The 20,616-nt window shown below is 37.0% G+C and overlaps 4 protein-coding genes across 6 annotated transcripts; 3 read left to right on the forward strand and 1 right to left on the reverse strand.

Moving 5' to 3' along the window:
- The first annotated feature begins 572 nt into the window (after positions 1-572).
- Positions 573-3,498, forward strand: LOC147545833 (protein DETOXIFICATION 23-like). The gene is made up of 9 exons (XM_086638368.1): positions 573-661; positions 748-1,036; positions 1,303-1,844; positions 2,083-2,169; positions 2,265-2,321; positions 2,472-2,710; positions 2,903-3,021; positions 3,125-3,211; positions 3,309-3,498. Exons 2-9 carry the CDS (start codon positions 782-784, stop codon positions 3,390-3,392), a joined length of 1,470 nt encoding a protein of 489 aa, XP_086494494.1. The 5' UTR covers positions 573-661; positions 748-781; the 3' UTR covers positions 3,393-3,498.
- Positions 3,499-3,947: 449 nt separating this feature from the next.
- Positions 3,948-6,789, forward strand: LOC147545834 (protein DETOXIFICATION 21-like). 3 transcript variants are annotated; one of them, XM_086638371.1, is made up of 8 exons: positions 3,948-4,421; positions 4,526-5,067; positions 5,324-5,410; positions 5,500-5,556; positions 5,682-5,920; positions 6,051-6,169; positions 6,284-6,370; positions 6,463-6,789. In XM_086638371.1, exons 1-8 carry the CDS (start codon positions 4,167-4,169, stop codon positions 6,541-6,543), a joined length of 1,467 nt encoding a protein of 488 aa, XP_086494497.1. In that variant the 5' UTR covers positions 3,948-4,166; the 3' UTR covers positions 6,544-6,789. The 3 variants fall into 3 exon arrangements, with proteins under 3 accessions (XP_086494497.1, XP_086494498.1, XP_086494496.1); XM_086638372.1 differs by having other exon boundaries at positions 4,013-4,421; positions 6,447-6,789; XM_086638370.1 differs by having other exon boundaries at positions 4,021-4,421; positions 6,460-6,789.
- Positions 6,790-9,330: 2,541 nt separating this feature from the next.
- On the forward strand, positions 9,331-12,785 carry LOC147545835 (DNA repair REX1-B protein). The gene is made up of 4 exons (XM_086638374.1): positions 9,331-10,572; positions 11,746-11,839; positions 11,915-12,019; positions 12,388-12,785. The coding sequence occupies exons 1-4, from the start codon at positions 10,385-10,387 to the stop codon at positions 12,658-12,660; spliced, it is 660 nt and encodes a 219-aa protein (XP_086494500.1). The 5' UTR covers positions 9,331-10,384; the 3' UTR covers positions 12,661-12,785.
- A 1,158-nt stretch (positions 12,786-13,943) lies between these two features.
- On the reverse strand, positions 13,944-16,376 carry FBX2 (F-box protein 2). The gene is made up of 2 exons (XM_086638373.1): positions 16,143-16,376; positions 13,944-15,815 (listed from the first exon to the last, which is right to left on the reverse strand). The coding sequence occupies exon 2, from the start codon at positions 15,773-15,775 to the stop codon at positions 14,135-14,137; it is 1,641 nt and encodes a 546-aa protein (XP_086494499.1). The 5' UTR covers positions 15,776-15,815; positions 16,143-16,376; the 3' UTR covers positions 13,944-14,134.
- Between the last annotated feature and the right edge of the window lie 4,240 nt (positions 16,377-20,616).

Below are 20,616 nucleotides of genomic sequence, written 5' to 3' on the forward strand. Positions count from 1 at the left end.
CCAATTATATGATCCTGTTCTAGCTACTTGTTCTTCTGCAACTCTATTTATGCAATTTTTTTCATGATGAAGATATCATTATTTTTGTACAGAATTACCTCATAATTTGTTTTCAGTACAACGAGCCTCGGCAACACTTCCCGTTGTTTTACATGAATATTAATGGATTTTATTTTGCACTCATAACAATTGTAAACATTTTATATTTCTGGTTGGTAGATAACTCTTCTCCTATGTGGGGATTATACTCACATATTTTATCTATGACACTATATCTATGTCACTTTAGCTATGTCACCTGAGGTAATTTGATAAAATGAAATATTATTACGTGTTTATACCATGCTTATAATATGCCTAATCGTTGGGCTCCACACATTTATTTTTATTTATCTCGACCCACTACACTATGTACTCTAGTGCGATCGATGGGTTAGGATGGATTTGTAGTGGACAATGGTAAGAAAGTTGACGCGATTATAACCAAAAGAATGAAAAAAATAAAACAATGATAATATAAAGCTTCCACTAACTCGATTTGAAATAAAAATTAATAAAGCTACCAAATTTTACTTTTTTATTCGTCTTGATAGGGAAAGAAATATAATTATATGATGTATAGAGTCACGAAACCTATTTCAATATTTCAAACCTCACTCAGGTAACAACAATTCAGATACTGTCTCGACTGAGCTTGATGTTCTCGTAAACTTGGGCTATACTAGTTCTTTTGTTTTTGTATTTCAGGCATATGTATTAATTTCGAACCATTGAAGAGAAAATGGAGAGCACCAACGATACAAAGACGGAGCTTTTGGTGAAAAAAGGAGGAGAAAATAAAGAGAAATTGAGTGATAAGGTGTTAGAAGAGTCGAAGAAACTTTGGGTAGTTGCAGGACCCTCTATATTCACAAGATTCTCGACGTTTGGAATTTTAATTATTAGTCAAGCTTTTATTGGACATATTGGCTCCACAGAACTAGCTGCCTACTCCATCGTCTTCATCGTTCTCATGAAATTTTCTAACGGCATCGTGGTAAATATCTCCACTTCCTTGTCATTTTTAAAATAGATATAAGCGTTCCGTTTTTCATCTTCTATGATGTTTATTTTTCTCCAAGTTACATATGTTTAAATTGATCCAAGTTAGAATTCAGAATGTTTTAGTCTTCCTTCATTTTTTTTTTCGAAAATGACAAAATGCCACCTCTGGTTTCACCAGAAGAAAGATATACATGTTACCATTCAACCAATGTGAGCTTAACAATTCTTAACACCACCACTATTATTGTATAAATGCAGTTGGGAATGGCAAGTGGATTAGAAACTCTATGTGGACAAGCCTATGGAGCTAAACAATACCATATGTTAGGAATATATCTCCAAAGATCATGGGTTGTTTTATTGATTACTTCACTCTTCCTTCTTCCACTCTTCCTCTTTACTACACCTTTACTTAAAATTTTAGGCCAAACAGACGAAATCGCCGAAGTTGCCGGAGTTATATCTAAATGGGGTATTCCTAGTTTGTTCGCTTTCGTAGCATCATTCACTTGCCAAATGTTTCTTCAATCTCAAAGCAAGAATTCCATTATTGCTTACTTAGCTGCAACTTCACTTTCTGTTCATCTATTTCTCTCATGGTTCTTGATTGTTAAATGTGATTGGGGTCTTAGTGGTGCATTGACTTCTGCTGTCATCTCCTATTGGATTCCAAATGTGGGTCAGCTTTTGTTTATTACCTGTGGTGGTTGTCCTCTAACTTGGAATGGTTTCTCTACCCTTGCTTTTAAGGATCTTTGGCCTGTTATTAAGCTTTCTTTATCATCTGGTGTCATGGTTTGGTAAGCTTCCAAGTGTTCCAATAGTTAAAATTGTACTCCAATGTCTTGCTTCTCTTTACCGAGCACGGCCCATTAAATCTAGCGGGCCGGGCGTATATTACCCACCTTCGAGAGCTCTTGGCCTCCACAGGCTCGCTCGAACCTTGGTGAAACTGGCAAGTATCAGACTTTCAGGCTAATCTCGCGCCCATAGTTTTGAGAATACTATTGAGTTATTTTTTGATGTTTTTATGAGCAGTCTGGAACTATGGTACAATTCCATATTGATCCTTTTAACAGGAAACATGAAAAATGCTGAAGTTTTTATTGCTGCCCTCGCCATATGGTACTACTATATTATTTCCGTTTTCTCCATTTTGTTAGTTATTTTGGGGTTATCTCAATAATTTGATGTATTCAAACATTTTATTTGTCTGATAGCCTCAACATCAATGGGTGGGAGACAATGATATCTTTTGGTTTCTTGGGAGCGGCAAGGTATACGAAAAATATGTATTTGTACAATTAAATTATGTCCAACCAACCATGCTTTCGATATCTTATTTGCTAACTTTCTACTCTCATCTTAAACTTGTTGTACAACTTTCGTTTCGTTTTATTTGATGTTTGAGATCGACACCTTTACAGTGTAAGGGTTGCGAACGAACTAGGAAGAGGCAGCTCAAAAGCAGCGAAATTTGCAATAATGGTGGTAGTGCTAACATCATTGACAATCGGGGTTGTGTTCTTTGTGGTCTTTATGTTTCTTAGAGGAAGATTAGCCTATATTTTCACAGAAGATGAAGCAGTTGCAAAAACAGTTGGAAAATTATCACCTTTACTTGCTTGTTCTATACTTCTCAATAGTGTTCAACCAGTCCTCTCAGGTCCATCATCTTTACTTCCTAATTTTCATTTGAACTTACTACGCTACGATTCTACTAAACCTAGTACCTAATCCGGCCACTTCCACAAAAATTTATTTCCCTAAACCTTATTATACCGCGTAAATTATGAATCGTTTTTAACTAATCTACATAAAATTGATATGAATGTTGCTTATTTGATACTCCATATAGGAGTTGCTATTGGTGCTGGATGGCAAAGTATAGTAGCTTATGTGAACATAGCTTGTTATTACTTGGTTGGGATTCCTCTTGGCATATTCCTTGGTTACATCATAAATTTCCAAATCACAGTGAGTTGCTTCTCATTTTTAGACCTTATTTATACTAAAAAGGGTTTTTTTTTTTCTCAAATATCAAATTTTAATCATCTTTTTCACTATTTTTGATTTGTAGGGAATTTGGATTGGAATGTTAATGGGTACAGCTGTACAAACTTTTGTACTTGTTATTATTAGTTGGAGAACTGATTGGGATAATCAGGTAATCAAATTATTCTAAAATTATATTAATCCCCTTCTTACTTATTCGTTTGCATCGATAATAATGGTGTGATCTTTTATGAAAATTGTCTATGCAGGTTATTCTAGCTCGGCAACGCGTAAACAATTGGGTTGTGCCTAAACACGAAGAAGAATCAAATGACAACGTCATATGTGTCTGAAGTTCATTTAATATAAAATAAGATTTTTGTTGTTGTTGTTTATGTGATAACTTGTACAAAGTAATGGGATTATTTGAACTCATTCAATTGTTCCAATTCTCTAGCACATTTTGCTTTTTATAGCACCTTTTTCCTCTTGCTTGTCTAGTTACTTTGGTACTACGACGAAATTTGGGAATAAACCATTGAAGTGTGATTAGTTTTGGTTCTTCAAATGACGGAATTTTAATCTGATTACTAGGGCTTTTCATGCCATTCGAATTTATCATATGCTGAATCTCTGGGCTCCCCACGTTTAATCTTTATTTATCTCTACCACTATCTATTTTCTAGTGCGATCGATGGGTTAGAGTGGATTTGTAGTGGGCAATGGTGAGAAAGTTTGACATTTTTATAACGAAAAGAAAGAAAAAAATGATAATATAAAGCTTCCACTAACTCAATCTGGAATAAGAATCAATAAAGCTACCACATTTTAATAATAAAATTAAAAGAGATTCCATAATTACTTTTTTTTTTGTAATCGAAAATACTTTTTTGTTTCTCTTGATAGGATTTTTTTTGTTTAAAGGTTCCTCTTGATAAAATGGATATATAAATATATGAAGTATAGAATTACCAAGCCTACTTCAATGTTTCAAATCTCACTCAAGTAATAGTAATTATGATAGTGTCCTGACTCAGTTGGATGATTTCGTAAACTTTGGCTATATTAGTTCTTTTTCGTATTTGTATTTCAAGCATACTTATTAAACTTGCGCGGTTGAAGAGAAAATGGAGATCAACAACGATACAAAGACGAAGCTTTTGGTGAAGAAAGGAGGAGAAAATAAAGAGAAATTGAGTGATAAGGTGTTAGAGGAGTCGAAGAAACTTTGGGTAGTAGCAGGACCCTCTATATTCACAAGATTTTCGACGTTTGGGATCTTAATTATTAGTCAAGCTTTTATTGGACATATTGGTCCTACAGAACTAGCTGCCTACTCTATCACCTTCACCGTTCTCTTGAGATTTGCTAATGGCATCTCGGTAACTATCTTCAATTCATTTCCTTGTCGCTTTTAGTACGTTACCACTCTACCAATGTCAACTTAACAAATTTTAACAGCAGGATTGCTATTGTGTAAATGCAGTTGGGAATGGCAAGTGGATTAGAAACCCTATGTGGACAAGCCTATGGAGCAAAACAATACCATATGTTAGGAATATATCTCCAAAGATCATGGGTTGTGTTATTGATAACTTCACTCTTCCTTCTTCCACTCTTCCTCTTCAATACACCATTACTTAAAATTCTAGGCCAAAAAGACGAAATCGCCGAGGTTGCCGGAGTTATATCTAAATGGGTTATTCCTATTTTGTTCTCTTTCATAGCATCTTATACTTGCCAAATGTTTCTTCAATCTCAAAGCAAGAACTCCATTATTGCTTACTTAGCTGCAGCTTCACTTTCTGTTCATATATTTCTCTCATGGTTCTTGATTGTTAAATGCAATTGGGGTCTTAGTGGTGCAATGACTTCTGCTGTCATTTCCTATTGGATTCCAAATGTGGGTCAGCTTTTGTTTATTACCTGTGGTGGTTGTCCTCTAACTTGGAATGGTTTCTCTATCCTTGCTTTTAAGGATCTTTGGCCTGTTATCAAGCTTTCCTTATCATCTGGTGCCATGGTTTGGTAAGCTTCTAAGGGTTGCAATTGTTAAAATTGTATTCCAATGTCTTGCTTCTTCTTTTTTACCGTGGCCGACTCACTAGATCTAGCGAGTTCGGTGGATATTACCCACTTCGAGCTCTTGACCTGCACAGTCTCGTTCGGACTTGGTAGAAACTGACGAGTATCAGCCTTTCGGGCTAATCTGACATCCATAGTTTTGAGTGGTAGAGTACTTTTGAGTTATTCTTTTGATGATGTGAAGTGTTTTTATGAACAGTGTGGAACTATGGTACAATTCCATATTGATTCTTTTAACAGGAAACATGAAAAGTGCCGAAGTTCTTATTGCTTCACTAGCCATATGGTACTATTTTATTCCCTTTCTCTCCATTTTTTTTCGGGGTTATCTCAATAACTTGATGTATCTAAACATTTAACTTGTCTAATATATAGCATCAACATCAATGGGTGGGAGACAATGATATCTTTTGGTTTCTTGGGAGCGGCAAGGTATACGAAATCTATTTGTACAATCAAATTGTGTCCAATTTAAACTTTCTAATTTCAACTCAAACTTGTTGAACAACTTTTTTTACGCGCCTTTATGCGATGTTTGAAATCCAAATTCTTTACAGTGTAAGAGTAGCGAACGAGCTAGGAAGAGGAAGTTCAAAATCAGCGAAATTTGCAATAATGGTGGTAGTGGTAACATCATTGGGAATTGGGGTTGTTTTCTTTGTGGTGTTTATGATTCTAAGAAAAAGATTAGCGTATGTTTTCACAGAAGATGAAGCAGTTGCAAAAACAGTTGGAAAACTATCGCCTTTACTTGCGTGTTCGATACTTCTCAATAGTGTTCAACCTGTCCTCTCAGGTCATCATCTCTAATTCCTAAATTCCATCGTAACTTCGGTCTTGAATATATTCACAAATATATGTTATAATCGATACAAGTAATATTTGATATCAAGCGGGTTTTCGTGTTTTGCTTATTTACTTTACAGGAGTTGCCATTGGTGCTGGATGGCAAAGTATAGTAGCTTATGTGAACATAGCTTGTTATTACTTGGTTGGAATTCCCCTCGGCGTATTCCTTGGTTACATCATAAATATAGAAATCACAGTGAGTTGCTTATTTTCTCCTTCTTGGATATCATTGTACATTTTAGCTCGCCAAGCGCGTGAACAAATGGGTTGTCCAAACTAATGTATCTTTTAAACTATTTTTCGTTTGCAGGGAATTTGGATTGGAATGTTAACCGGTACTGCTATACAAACATTTATACTTGTTATTATTAGTTGGAGAACTGATTGGGATAATCAGGTAATCAAATTATTCTAAAATTAATCCACTTCTTCTTTATTCCTTTGGAATGCTAACAATATTCTCATCTTTTAAGAAAATTGTAAAAGCAGGTTATTTTAGCTCGGCAGCGCGTGAACAAATGGGTTGTGCCTAAACCCGAAGAATCGAACGACAACACCATAGGCATTTGAAGTTCATTTGGAATACTACAATAAGAATTTTTTCCCCATTGGTGACTTCTACTATTCCAAATTTTGGAAGAGATTCAGATCTTGTGAAGTACTTTTTTTCTTTTCTTTTGATGAACATTTTTCAGAAGATCAACATTGAAGTAAGGAGGGGTATGTAAAAACAACCTTTGATCTGTTTTTGGGGCCTATTTAAAAAAAAAATCTGAGGGGCATCCAAAATTTGTGAGTGCCTCCAAGATTTCACTCCATCTTCTTTCAGACCTGCAAGGGTCCTAGGGCCTAGGCAGACTACCATCCTCATTCCTCAACGACCCTTAAGACTTTTTTTTCTTTTTGCAAATTATTTTTCTCCCCACCACCACCACTTCCACGCACCACCGATCTTTTTCATTCTCTCTATCTTTTTCCCTTGTTCTCTCTCTCCTTCTCCCTCCTCTAGCCTCTAGGTTTCGTGGTCGGTCATCCACGAGACCAGCCACGAACATCATTTGGTCGATAGATTACGAGATGTTCTGTGGTTGACAGACAACAAGATGTTTATCTTGCATCTTGTTGGATGTTCCCTGGTTGACAGACCACGGATGTTTATCCTACATCTCGTTGTCGGTCGACAACAAAACATTTCGTGGTTGCCCTATCACGAGATGTCCATGGTCAATTTCGTGGCTGATCACAAAATTTTCCTCGACGGTCTCGTCTGAAATCGGCCAACCACGAGATGTTCATGGCCAATTTCGTAACCGACCGATTACGAAACCTTAATTGAAGGTTTCGTCTGAAATTCTTTTCCTTCGTGAAACAATGAGAGGGAGGGAGAAAGTGAGAGAGAGATGCAGTGGTGAAAGTGGTGGTGGAAGGAAAAACAGAAGAAAAAAAAGAGAATTTTGTTTTAAAGAGTTGTCGACAATGACAGTTGGCCAATGATCCTTACCGCCGTGAAAGAAGAAAGATGATGGTGGCACCCAAGCCTTACTTTTACCCAATCTTGAATTAACGCAACAATAGAGACCGACCCTCTTTGGCAAAGACTTGGTCGTCGTTATTAGTTCCAAAAAGCAACATTTATGTATCTGTTTTGAAAACATGTTGCTATGACGAAATCAAGTAATCCAAGAAAAACAATAGAAAAAATAAGCAATCACACATAAGACAAAGAGATTTACGTGGTTCGGTTGGTGAGACCTATTACATAGCGAACAACGGCGCGATGATTTCCTTTATGATAAGAAACAAATTATACGAGGGATTTGTAAGAATTCGACATTAGGATATCCTTCAAGTTTGAGTAAACTAGTTAAACTCTAATCTCACCGACTCTTTCTTTCCAATTCCCTAAAGATAGATGGATACCGCTAACATTAGTAACTGTCTTAACATAAACCCTGCCTAGCATATCAACCCCGTTTCAGAGTCAGCTATGTTAACGGGTCTAAAATTTCGTTCTTAGACTGTCCTGTAAGCGGGTTGGCGGGTAACCAACAACGTTCAACTAGACTTAAGATAATAATCTAGGATTAGGTTGTTCTTTATATTTCCCTCTCACTCTCCATGACCCCATCTCCATCTTCATCTTCATCTCTCACTCTATCTCTCTTTCCCTATCTTCAGTGTTGTCCATAAAGTGGAAGGAGGATGGTCGTTTCTCTATTTTCATATTTCTTTCTTTTCCTTTTGAGTTAATTCCTATATGGCCCCTACTTTGTGACCAACTTCCTTTATGGCCCCCTATTTTCTGTAAATTCAAATTTGGCCCCCTATTTTCATGTAAATGTCATAACTACCCCTCCCATTAATATAATTTTAAAATAAATTTAGTTAGGAAATATTTCTCTCCACCTCACTTCCACCTCTATCACACATGTCTCTCCACCTCACCTCTTTCTTCTCCGACGAAGGTTGCCGGCCGGAAAATTTTCCGGTCGGCGACCTTCAACATAAAAAATTAAAAAAAAAAAATTTTAAACTCTCCTCTTTCTCTCTCTCTCTCTAAAAAAAAACTCCCTTCTCTCTCTCTCTAAATATTCCGGCGAAGGGGGGTTCCCCTTCGCCGGAAAAACCAGACCGGGATCTGGTGTCAAACCAAACCGGGATCTGGTTTAAACAACCAGACCTTCAAGGTCTGGTTTTTCCTACGAAGGGGAACCCCCTTCGCCGGAATATTTAGAGAGAGAGAGAGAAGTGAGTTTTTTATTGAGTTAATTCCTATATGTCCCCCTACTTTGTGACCAGCTTCCTTTATGACCCACTTTTTTCGTAAATTCAAATATGGCCCCCTTTTTTGAGGTAAATGTTCTGATTACCCTTCTTATTAATATTTTTTCAACATTAAAAAAAAAAACTTGAATTCCACCTCACTTCCTACTCCCCCACACATATCTCTCCACATCATCTCTCTCTCTCTCCATCTCACCTCTCTCTCCAACTCACCTCTTTCTCCCTCTCCAACTCATCTCTGTCTAACTCACCTCTCCCTCTCTCTCCAAGTCACTCCTTCTCCGACGAAGGTCACCAGTCGGAAATTTTCCGGCCGGCAACCTTAAAAAAAAAAAAAAAAAAATTTACCTCTTCTATCTCTCTCTCTCTAGAACTCCGGCGAAGGGGAAACCCCTTCGCCGGAGTTTCTAGAGAGAGAGAGAGATGAGGGTAAATTTATTTTAAAATTTCCTAACTAAATTTATTTTAAAATTATATTAATGGGAGGGGTAGTTATGGCATTTACATGAAAATAGGGGGCTAAATTTGAATTTACAGAAAATAGGGGGTCATAAAAGAAGCTGGTCACAAAGTAGGGGGCCATATAGGAATTAACTCTTTCCTTTTTTAGAGACCCGGTTTAGCAAGGATTTGGTTCAAACGAATAAAACCTACTCAAGATGAGTTTGGGGATTGGGGTTTGTAATATGAGTTGTGTCTGTAATTTCCAAACTGCCAAGTTTTAAATGCACCCCTATAAGTGTTAAAGATGCTTCCCCCAACAAAAGTGTGAGACGGTGAGAGGGAAAAGGAGTGTTATGAGAGCAACTCCAGTCCCAGTCTGTCTTAGGCCGAAAAAATCACTTTTTCACCCAAAATTTTCAACTTCAGCTCAACCTCAAAAATTCAGCTCCAGCCTCAGCCTCTATTGAAGCCGAAAATTTGAAAATGAAAATTCCCAATTTACTTAATAAAGTTTAATTAAAAAAACATTGATTACAACTAATAACTGATTAAAAATTTAAAACTACTTAAACACGACTAAACAACAATTAGCAAAATTAAAGATAACTAGAAGGGGTTTCTTGGGTCTCGTTGTTGACCGTTGAACCAAGATTCTCGCGCTGCTATAAACATTCGTGCACCATGTTAGTCGAGAGACCTAACACCAATCCTCAATAAGTCTATCTCATACTGTCGGTTCTTGTGTTCCTTATCTTCTTGTAGATACTCTTGTGAACTCGTAGGGTCTCTTGTTGAACCCGTAGAATTAGGGGACAACATTTCCATATAACTTTGGCCATCAGAATTCGTTGGTATCTAGTGGATCCAACGAATTTGAAAGAGATTAAGGAGAGAATGAAATTGAAAGATAGAAATAGAGTAGAGAGATAGAAATGGAGAGAAACAAGTGAGAATGGGTTAGGGTTGAACCCATTTTCAACCGTTGGATTTGCTCCAACGGCTAGATCTAGTCGTTGGATTTCCAAAGGCTGGGGAGGGGTCCCCCCTAATGTTAGGGGCGACTGAAGCAGTCGGTTGGGGCGAGCCCGACTATGCTTGGAGTTGCTCTTAACACCTACGGGGAGCGCCTATAGAACTTCTTTTTCTCAGAACTCCATAATCCTGTAACTCGTATGATGATCATATGAGAGAGAGAAAGAGACGAAAGGCGGAAGGTTTTGAGAAGGTAGTAATAATAATAATAGCAGAGGAGGCGATGGAAGTCGACAAAAAAGAAGAGTCTTCTTCTAAATCCAACAAAATCATCGATTTGCTCCGAAAATTCCTCCATGTTCAAAACCGAAGAGCTGAAGCTTATGCAAAGCTCCGCAGGTACCCAAAAAACCCTACCTTCTCTCTCTCTCTCTCTCTCTCTCTTCACTGTTCCTGCAATTACTAAGCAATTTTGTCACTGCCCATCCATGTTTGATAACAATATCAATTCTCCCTGGCTACAGTCCTCACATAAATTATTTTAATTTTTTTTTTGTGTTTAGATCATTTGTTTGGGAAATAAGATTTCATAAGATTAAAGGCCGAATTTCGGCAGTTTGTAATGAAGTATCAAAGTGGGTCGTTAATTTTGTATCAAATTAGTGATTTGAATATGAATACTAGGGTTTTTTTAAGCCAATCGAAAACGGGCAGGCATCACAATTCCTGATCTGCACATAAATTAGCATATATTTCTCTCACTAGGTGTCTAGGTCAAGTATTTAAGTGTAGTGGAGTGATAGGCGGAGATTTCTAATGACTGATGCTCTATCTTTGATGATTTTGATATATTGTGTTAGAATGATATTGGAATGGGTGAATTTAGAGAAGAACTCCACTGTTGTGGACGTTGAATCGGTCATAGGCTGCTGACCTAGATATTAGAAATACGAAGTGAAAATATTTAAATATGTACCAGATAGTTGTAGAATAGTGAATATGGATAACAAACATTAAGCAGCTTCTGTAACTCAAACCAACTTTAACAATCAATCGGATTGGAGAATGCTGGAATAAAGTTTGGTCCTATGGTTGATCTACTTTAACATCATAAAAACCCCCGATCAAGTTATCTACCACATTATCAAATCATCGAACCTTAACTGTCAATGGAAGTACAAACCGGAACTTCTATGAAATGGCTTAGACTACTGATGGTGTTAGTTTTACAATCAAAGTAATTCTAGTTTTACACCCATATTCTTTCCTAAGAAGCACCGCGTTTATCAATTTGAAGGTCTACAATTGGTTATACTCTGAAACCTAACTGTAACTCGAGTACTGATGTGGCGTTCTTCTGGTAATTAATGAAGTTTATATGTTGTCCTTGCATGGTGTAAGTATGGTTTGAAGGTAAAAAAAAATCCAAATAAAAATCGGAAGTCATTAATGAAGAGTTGAAGTCATCCCATTTCTTTGTGAATTCTATTGTTTTCAGTTGATATTTTCATGTGTATATTGTATTATTTCCGAAATCTCGAGCATAAATGAAGAGCAGGACTTTTCTGGCAGTGGTTTTAATGATTATATGGTCGGTGGAGGGGACGCAGCTTACCAGCAAATTTGCCGCGAGATCACTGAAGAGTTCAATGATTGCTCAAAACAAGTAGGTATTTATGTGTGAATATTACTATTATTCACATACATTCTGTCATACTTAAGTACTCCCACAATTACACAGGTGCTTGAAATGGAATCTCTATTTTTGAACCCTGAATTGTCTCGAGATGATTTGGCTGGCTTGCTAAAGTCCATTCAAGCACAAGAGAAGGAGAAACTGCACCTGGTATTTGTTCGCTCTGTTCCATTTACTCTTTCTTTGTTGTAAAGGGATTACCATTAGCACATTATGTAGACACTTTCGAGAAAAGGGACATGAAGTTGATGTAGTAAAGGATAATGCTATATGAACTAAAACTGACACGTGACATGGCAGCTGATGTGTGCATCCACAACGGCTAATATTGCCAGCTCCCATCCACGTAGACTAATGTTACCACCTGTAGACATATTTATTCTCCACCATTAGTTTATGAGGATTTTTAAAGGAAAAAAAAAACGCTGTTCCTTGGTTTGGCAATAGAGTAATGCCTGTTCTTTCTTTTCCTGGGTCTTTTGCATATCACTGATTGGTTTCTGTCCATCCTTCAAAAGACGGCTACTATTCAAGTCTTAAAGAAAGCGGGGAGACCCTCGGAACGTTTAGTGAGCCATGAGAACTGTAGATCCAGGACATCAGCTGGGCATGAGTGTATGCATGTTAATGAGATAACAGAAGCCGCAGGAACTGAAGAGGCAGAGGCTGATGCTGAGTATGACAATGCAATGAAGGAAGCAATCAGAGGGGTTCAAGATGCAGTAATGAGCATAAACGATCACTTGGAAGAAGTCAGAGATGAGATCCAGGCTCTCGAAGCTGAAAACTGATCTAATTTTAGTCTCGGGTATCTGTTTATACTCTACAAGAAGTTCCCGTGTAGAAACTAGCACTTTAAGTTTGTCTCATTAATGAGAATATTATGTTTATTGGAAAGAACGATTTTTGGTAGAAATTTTGGGGCATCTTTATAATATGTAAGATATGCCTGTTCACTTATTGTCCTATAGTAGCCTTCCAACCAGCAACAGAAGTTTTTTAGGTTTTTAATTAGATAGTTAACATTAGGGAACCATAGTCCTTTCCTGTAAGCAATCTTCCTATTGAAAGGCCCTTGACTATGGGTCGATGTCTATCCTGGTTCGCGATCTGAAAACCCGTTTTAACTCAAAACTTTGGCCCAACTCATTTACCTATGCTTGCCCTAATCTTATGAGGGCTATCATCAATGTAAATAGTATCTTAAAGTCAGTTTTGGGGAGAAGGTTTAGAGTTTTAGTCAGCTACAAATACCTAAACTCTTGATAAATCTACAAATACCTAAACTCTTGAGAAATCTACAAATACCTGAACTCTTGAGAAATTTCTGTAATTTTGTTTTTTCTTCGTGAAAATTATCGCGTCAGTTTTTGTTGCGGAGTAGATGCCACCATCCAAACTACATAAATCTCTTGTGTTTATGTGACTATTTTCTTCAATAGTTATTTTTTAGTCCTCTTGTTCTTAGTCACAACACGTCCAACTTCTACGACTTCGTGGAAAATTGTACCAAATCAAAGTGTTAATCAAAATATGCAGATTTTAGGTGTTTAATGGGCGAAATAAAACATTGTACCTTCATTTCAGTATTTGAAAAGTTTTTCTTATGTAGAAAATGAAGCTAGCAAAGCATTCAAAATTTGCATATTGAATGTCTGTATAGTTTGCAATACCATTTCCCCATGGATCCTAAACCAAAAAAATCTATGGTCAAAATTAACCTCTACTAATGTTATTGCAAACCAAACCCAAGTACCAAAGGCATTGTCAAAGGACCTCTGGTTAGAGTGATTACCAAGTTAGTTTCCACTCTCTAGGTCAAGAGTTCGAGGCATTGATTTATGGTTATATCACCAAAAAAAAAAATCGAAGGCATTATTGTTACCAAGACCAATTATCTGTGAGGTTGAAATCAGTACTTAGAGCAAACAATCACCCCTCACACCAAACAGCCATGGCGGGGATCTGCTGTACTTTTACGCTTAAAATGTTGACAATGGGCATTACAAAGCACAAGTGATATCATAGTAAACGGCGGGTGTTCAATGAAAACAACATAGAACAATCAGCAGAAAATGAGAGATGACTTCTGTCAAGAGGCAATTCCAATGAAACCCAAACAATGTTGTTCAACACAGAGAGTAAAAAAGTTCTGGACCTAATTAAACTATGAGAATTTCAGTTTATGCTACATTTATCAATGAAAAATTGTAATAACTTCATCTCAAATTTGACTGAACATTAATTAATTATAGAAACCCAAATCTATGCCTTCAGCTTTCCACTCACTCTGCGCCTACTGTGCCCGATCTCGTTATTTCGATTGCTGTTCATCTGGTTCTGAAATGAACACTGAGCATTTCGACTGTTCCTATTATTCATCTCTATCTGAACATTACGACGCCTCATCCGATTCTCTAACCGCATGCCTCTTAGTGTTTGAACCCTCCGTTCTATCTCCAGAGCTTGCGAGAAGTTCCAAACCCTAACAACACCTTCCTCCCCTCCACATACAATTCGATCAGAACTAATACCAACTGAGAATAGATTTCGTCCAAACCCATGTAGCATTCTCTGCGCAACCTCGGTATTTCCGGATACTGAGTGTTTTACCTTACTGAGAGTGTTTGGGCTACTTGATGTCAACAGCTTCCTTATATCGATCAATGCAAGTTTCCCATCACTAGAAGCAGAAACAAGCCAAGGGAACTCAAATGCAAGAGAGTGAACCCTATCTGTGTGAGGACTCCAAGTTGCAACTCTAGTAATGTCTTTTTCGATGCCATTATCCGTGATCTTAAACATTTTTATAACCCCGTCTGCACCCCCTGTGAAGATTAAATTACCTGTCTGATTACATGCCACAGAGTAAGTAGTACCTACATGAGGATTTTGAATAACCATATCCAAATTCCCCTTATCAAGGTCCCAGACATAAACATCATCTCCGGCCGTACTTGCTATAGTAGAACCACGAGCCACAAGGCTGTATACCCAGTCTCTGTGACGCAAAACCTTCAAACATTTGAAGAGCGTTCGGTCCCAGATTCGTATAGTCATGTCCCATGAACCACTACAAATTCTAGCTTGATCCAGTGCGATGCAAGTTACAGGTCCTTCATGTTCCCAAAGTCGGAAATCAGATTTCTGACTCTGAGAACCAGTAAGATCAAACAAATGAGGATGCCCTTCAATTGCCTTCCAACATTGCAGAAACCCATCACTTCCCCCAACCACTAGGAGTCCCGTATCTGCTGTTACTGTTCGAATAGTACACCCAAGAGGTCTAGATGAAGCAACTGATAGGCAGTCTTCCATATCCCACACTCGAACAATGGAGTCATACCCACCAGTAAATATGAGCTTGGCAGCCGGAAGAAGGAAAACCGAGCGAACTGCATCAGTATGTCCATATAGAACATCTACCCTATACCGTCCCATGAAAGCCTTACTCCTAAACTCTCTCTCAACAAATAGGTCCTTCCACGATTTCTCCTCTCTAAAACCCAAAGAGATTGACGGTTGGCGCCATCTTTGACAATATAAATCCTTCCACCCATGGTGACTGGATGCAATCCTATGAAGAAGGGTAGACACACATGACACAATACCGAGTTCTTTGGCGTCTAAGAAATGGAAAATTTCATAAACTAATGCAGGGGGAAGATCAATTATGTTTTGACAGGAATCAGTAGCTGAATTATCAGGTATAGGGAGTTCAGTATTTAGAATCTCAGAACTGAGTATTGGAATTATAGATTGGCAATTAGACTGTGAATTACCTTTCAGATTGTTACAGGATCTTAATGGAGTAGAATCATCTTCTTCTTCCCAAGGGTCTACACGATCTACCAGCGACTTATCAGACAACAAATTCTTTGTTTTGTTGTGGCATTCAAACGCCATAAAACAATACCAAAACCCCCTAATTAACAAGCTATTCTTCCTGCAAATTAATTGAATAAAAAATCCCCAATAACCCTTTCAGAATCTAAGGAAACCTGGATCAACTATAAGCACTGATAACCTAGAGTATGTTAATTCTTTCGAAAACCTAGCTAAAAGGTCAGCGAAGTTCCAATCGAGACGGCAATTAGGTGATATGGTCAAATAAATAATAAACAAGTAAAAGTACCACAAAACCTAATCCCTCAAGTAGATGGAAATTGAAGAAAGTTCCCAAATTTAACTACGAAGCCCTAATTCAAATTAAGAGCATTAAAAAGGGGAAGTTATAAATTAACAGATATGGCATATAAATCAAAACCCTAACCTCTTGTGGAGATAGCTCAAGCTTTGATTCAATCACGAACCCTAATTTTCCCTCAAAGAGGAATTCCAGTCACTCTCAATTCGAGGAGAGGGAGAGGGAGGGAGGGAGAGAGAGAGATCTACGAAGGTGTTGGCCCTGGGGAATCTCTCATTCAACTCCCATCACCGTTTGGAAGATCCTACGGCAGTGGACGTTTGATGGTTTCAGTCCACAGAATTGTATCTTTTGCAAGTTAGGTAATCCTGAATGGTGAATTCCTTTTTAACCACCTATACAGTGACTAGTATCTTTTTAACCCTCTTGTTTTTCGGTAAATTAAGATTTGACCCCTTTGTCAACATATTTGTCCAAAATCGGTTAAAGACTATTTTGATTATTCAAATACCCCTAAAGTAGTCCACCACTCTCTAGTGAAGTGGTTGGACACTCCTTAAGCCCATGAAGTCGTGGGATCGAGTCTATGTGGAAGTAGTTTATCATCGAGATTTATCACATGTAATTTAAGCAATAAATAAACTAGTGGTAGGAGTAGATAGCCTTTTAAGCACCCTGGGATGACTCTTGTAGTCTAATCTCATAAAAAAATACCCCTAAAGTAGATAAGACATTTTTCTACTTTCTATGGTGCTTATCTCTTTACGGTTTCTCATGGGAAATTTAAATGTGGCTTCCATTTTGTGTTATGTGCGTTTCTCCTGCTCCTTTAAACGCGGTAAATTTGTTTTGACTATATTATTTGTTGGCGACTCTCAAATTTGATTACTTTAATTGTCTTCAGTAGTGGCATTAGAGTTTAACAGATTTTGGAAACTAAGATCCGTTCAAACTGCTCCGTTTTTTTATCAAATAATAGTCTGAACCTACCATTTAGCCCTAATTGATCATTCTTCACACACTTCCTCAAAACCAATTAGTAAATTACTAAAGTTAACCATATTTAATTAACTGATTTCAACTAAAAACCCAAATAAAAACCATAGAATAACATCCTCTTTCAACCCAATAATCATCCTCAACTGATTTCAACTAACAACCGTAATAAGAGATATCAAGATTACCCAATTGAGGTTCGTCTAATGACGAGTTTAGAGTGAGAAAAAAAAACTCAAGAGATTATCTCAATTTCAAACATAATTGAACTTAGAGAGATAACAGAATTTGTGAATTTAAGGTTTGGGCGATAGAGATTCCGAGAAGAAGAAAATGAAAAAGTAATTGAGTGCCTGTAGAAATTGGTGGACTCGAGCCTATTCGTCTAGTGACCAAAAATTCAGCTCAAGTCTACCGATTTTGAGTCAAACAAAAAAGTTGGAGTGCCTTTTTTTGAGAGAGTGTCTTTTAAGCAGGAGGCACAAATAACACAAATTTTCTAACTGATGTAGATTGTTGCGGAAGCGTAAAAGTAATGGAATCCACCATTGTTATAAACTAAACTACTGAAATAAAGATGATAAAATAACGATTAAACGATGAATAAACGAAGAACAACTGAAATAATTAAAGAAGAAGATGCAATCAAGGAGATTTTGTATTTGATAATTCAATTCGATACCTAACAAGACAGACCGGACTTCTCTTTTATAGAGATTAGACTTTCCTAGATAGACACAAATAAGGACATAAGATAACTATTAAAGATACTTTCCTTGATTGCTAGGACTCTAAACGTGGAAACCCTAAATACTAAATTCTGGAAACTACGCTAATGTAGTAACCTGGCCGTTAGGCCCACTATTAGTCTGGCCGAGAGGCCGACTAGGTGGATGGCCGCCATCATACTCCCCCACTGTGGAACAACTTGTCCCCAAGTTGATGTCTTCGTAAATTGGCTCTGCCAGACAAAACGGGTAGATATCGGCGACATTGAAGGCAATCCTTAGTTCCCACTTTGCTCGTGATTTGCCGAAAAGTTGAAGAAGACAAATATTGACCAAAGGACCACATATAATCGGAATCGTATGATGCCAAGATACTCGTAAAAGCAGTAGTAGTGCATAAAAGTCTAATAAATTGCGACATCTTCCATCATCTTTTAATTTGACGAAGAAGACCACAAATACCACATAATTCTCTATGGAAAAATCAACCTTGAATTTCTGCATCCAATTCGTCACTTTTTCAAAAATAGCTATAAATATCATCCCACGTTCATCTTCGTGGAGTTTATTAACCAAAGATCTACCAATAACTGGTAACCTAGTTACTTCCCAAGCCAATATATCAAAATAACTGATCTTGGTGGATGCACTAATCTGGTTTTCAAAAGATAACGTAACAAAACTCATAGTTTCATTGACCTCTTCTAGAGGTGGAGATAAAGATGGACTAGGGAATATTTTATGATTCGAAACCACGATTTTTTCTTCCGGGATTATACGTGGATCAAATAAATAATTCGGACTTGTGTTATTCAATTGAATTCCTTCTTCTTTTGTCAATTTTTCTTCCCCAGTCATTGAAAAACTAATATCTTTTTTATCAAGAATCTTTCCTTTAACCGTAATGGACACGGTAGGCGAAGGAGTTTCAGAAAATTTTCTCGATTCGATTCGAGATTCTTCATAAGAGAAGTATTCATCTAAAGGGAGAAAAACATATCGAAAAATACTTTTCACTTGATTCCAATCATCTATGAACGATGTGCCTTGATCAATGAGTCTCCATTGCATCTCGTTAAATTTTTCATAGACTCTTTTAGACAAGTGTTGTTCGATGACAAAAACCTTATCTTCGTCATGGACTTCTTGGTTTATAAACCAATCTTCCATCTGTTGAATCCAAAAATCTATATGATATTGATAATCAAACATAGGAATTTTGGAAACGACATTAATTTTGTTTTGATCTTTTCGATCAACATAGAGTTGTTGTGCATCTCTAAAAGGATCCCAACCTAAACGCGGAAGATTATTCCAACATTCAAGATGAGAAGTATTTAAGAAAAAATTATTTGTTCCCAGATTCTTAAAGCTCTGATACCAGCTGATGTAGATTGTTGCGGAAGCGTAAAAGTAATGGAATCCACCATTGTTATAAACTAAACTACTGAAATAAAGATGATAAAATAACGATTAAACGATGAATAAACGAAGAACAACTGAAATAATTAAAGAAGAAGATGCAATCAAGGAGATTTTGTATTTGATAATTCAATTCGATACCTAACAAGACAGACCGGACTTCTCTTTTATAGAGATTAGACTTTCCTAGATAGACACAAATAAGGACATAAGATAACTATTAAAGATACTTTCCTTGATTGCTAGGACTCTAAACATGGAAACCCTAAATACTAAATTCTGGAAACTACGCTAATGTAGTAACCTGGCCGTTAGGCCCACTATTAGTCTGGCCGAGAGGCCGACTAGGTGGATGGCCGCCATCACTAACTGTGCCCGTAAGTTCTTTCAACATTTAGACTCGTGATGTAACTTGTAAGTTCCTTCGTTATTATTGTGAGTTGGAAGTGTAACACTAAGTCGAAAGAAAAAATTTAACGATAATGCAATTCGAGTTCATCGTCTCGTTCTTCCCGTATTACCACCCACGTATCTCATGTTACTGGAGTCATTAATCACAAAACGTCACAAAATTCAAAAAACCATTAGAGATAACAGATAAGGATTAATGACGTCATTAAGTACTCCAACGGCTTAGATTACAGAGCGCGTATAAACGTCTCTAATTACAGCAGAGAAAACACCAATTTACTGACAAAAATGGTTCTGAACTGAATTTAGATAGAGAAAGGTCTAGATTAGCAGAGAGAGAAAGAGCTAAAAAGATTCCAAAGGAAATGACACTGAAAAAACTTGAAATTGTGATGGGTACCTCATATACCAAGTGTTGGTAGTTTTAGGTTAAAAAGATAACCCACCTAACCTCATGTAGAGCTTGTTTATTGAAAGTGAGACATGAAATTCCGAATCCACGTCTAAATTGATTTGGGTCAAATTGTAACATGTTTGTTTGTGTTTGATTTGGGGTTTATATTTTGTAACATATTTGACTATTTGTTTGCGTTTCATTTGGGGTTTATATTCGTCTGAATAGTTCATTTAAATTAACATTAAGTCCCATTCAAGGGAGACAATACAGATTAGTACCATTTAGATTAAGACAATAAAAGAAAAGACAAAAATTACCTAAATCATCTCTTTATAAATGTGACACCCCCATCTCAAGCACACCATTAGACAAATAGTATCTCTTTACTCTTTTTTTTTTATAAGATAGCTTTCGATATCATTTAACTGGTTATAAGGTTGACAAGAATTAGGTTCTCATAGTAAGAACACAAACAAAACGGAACGTAGTCCCAACATTAAAACAAGTTTTGTGCTCGCGTTGTTCGAGCTAAAACATCAGCCACCCTATTACTATTCCTAGCTATCCATACAACTGAAAGGGAAATAAACTGTTTTTTGAACTCTTGAATTTTCTTGAGAGATGATCTGGAAATCCAACTACAAAT

The sequence above is a fragment of the Eschscholzia californica genome, unplaced genomic scaffold (genome assembly GCF_041429995.1).
Source record: "Eschscholzia californica isolate CP2 unplaced genomic scaffold, dmEscCali1.0.p SCAF_4, whole genome shotgun sequence".
NCBI classification, from domain to species: Eukaryota; Viridiplantae; Streptophyta; class Magnoliopsida; order Ranunculales; family Papaveraceae; genus Eschscholzia; species Eschscholzia californica.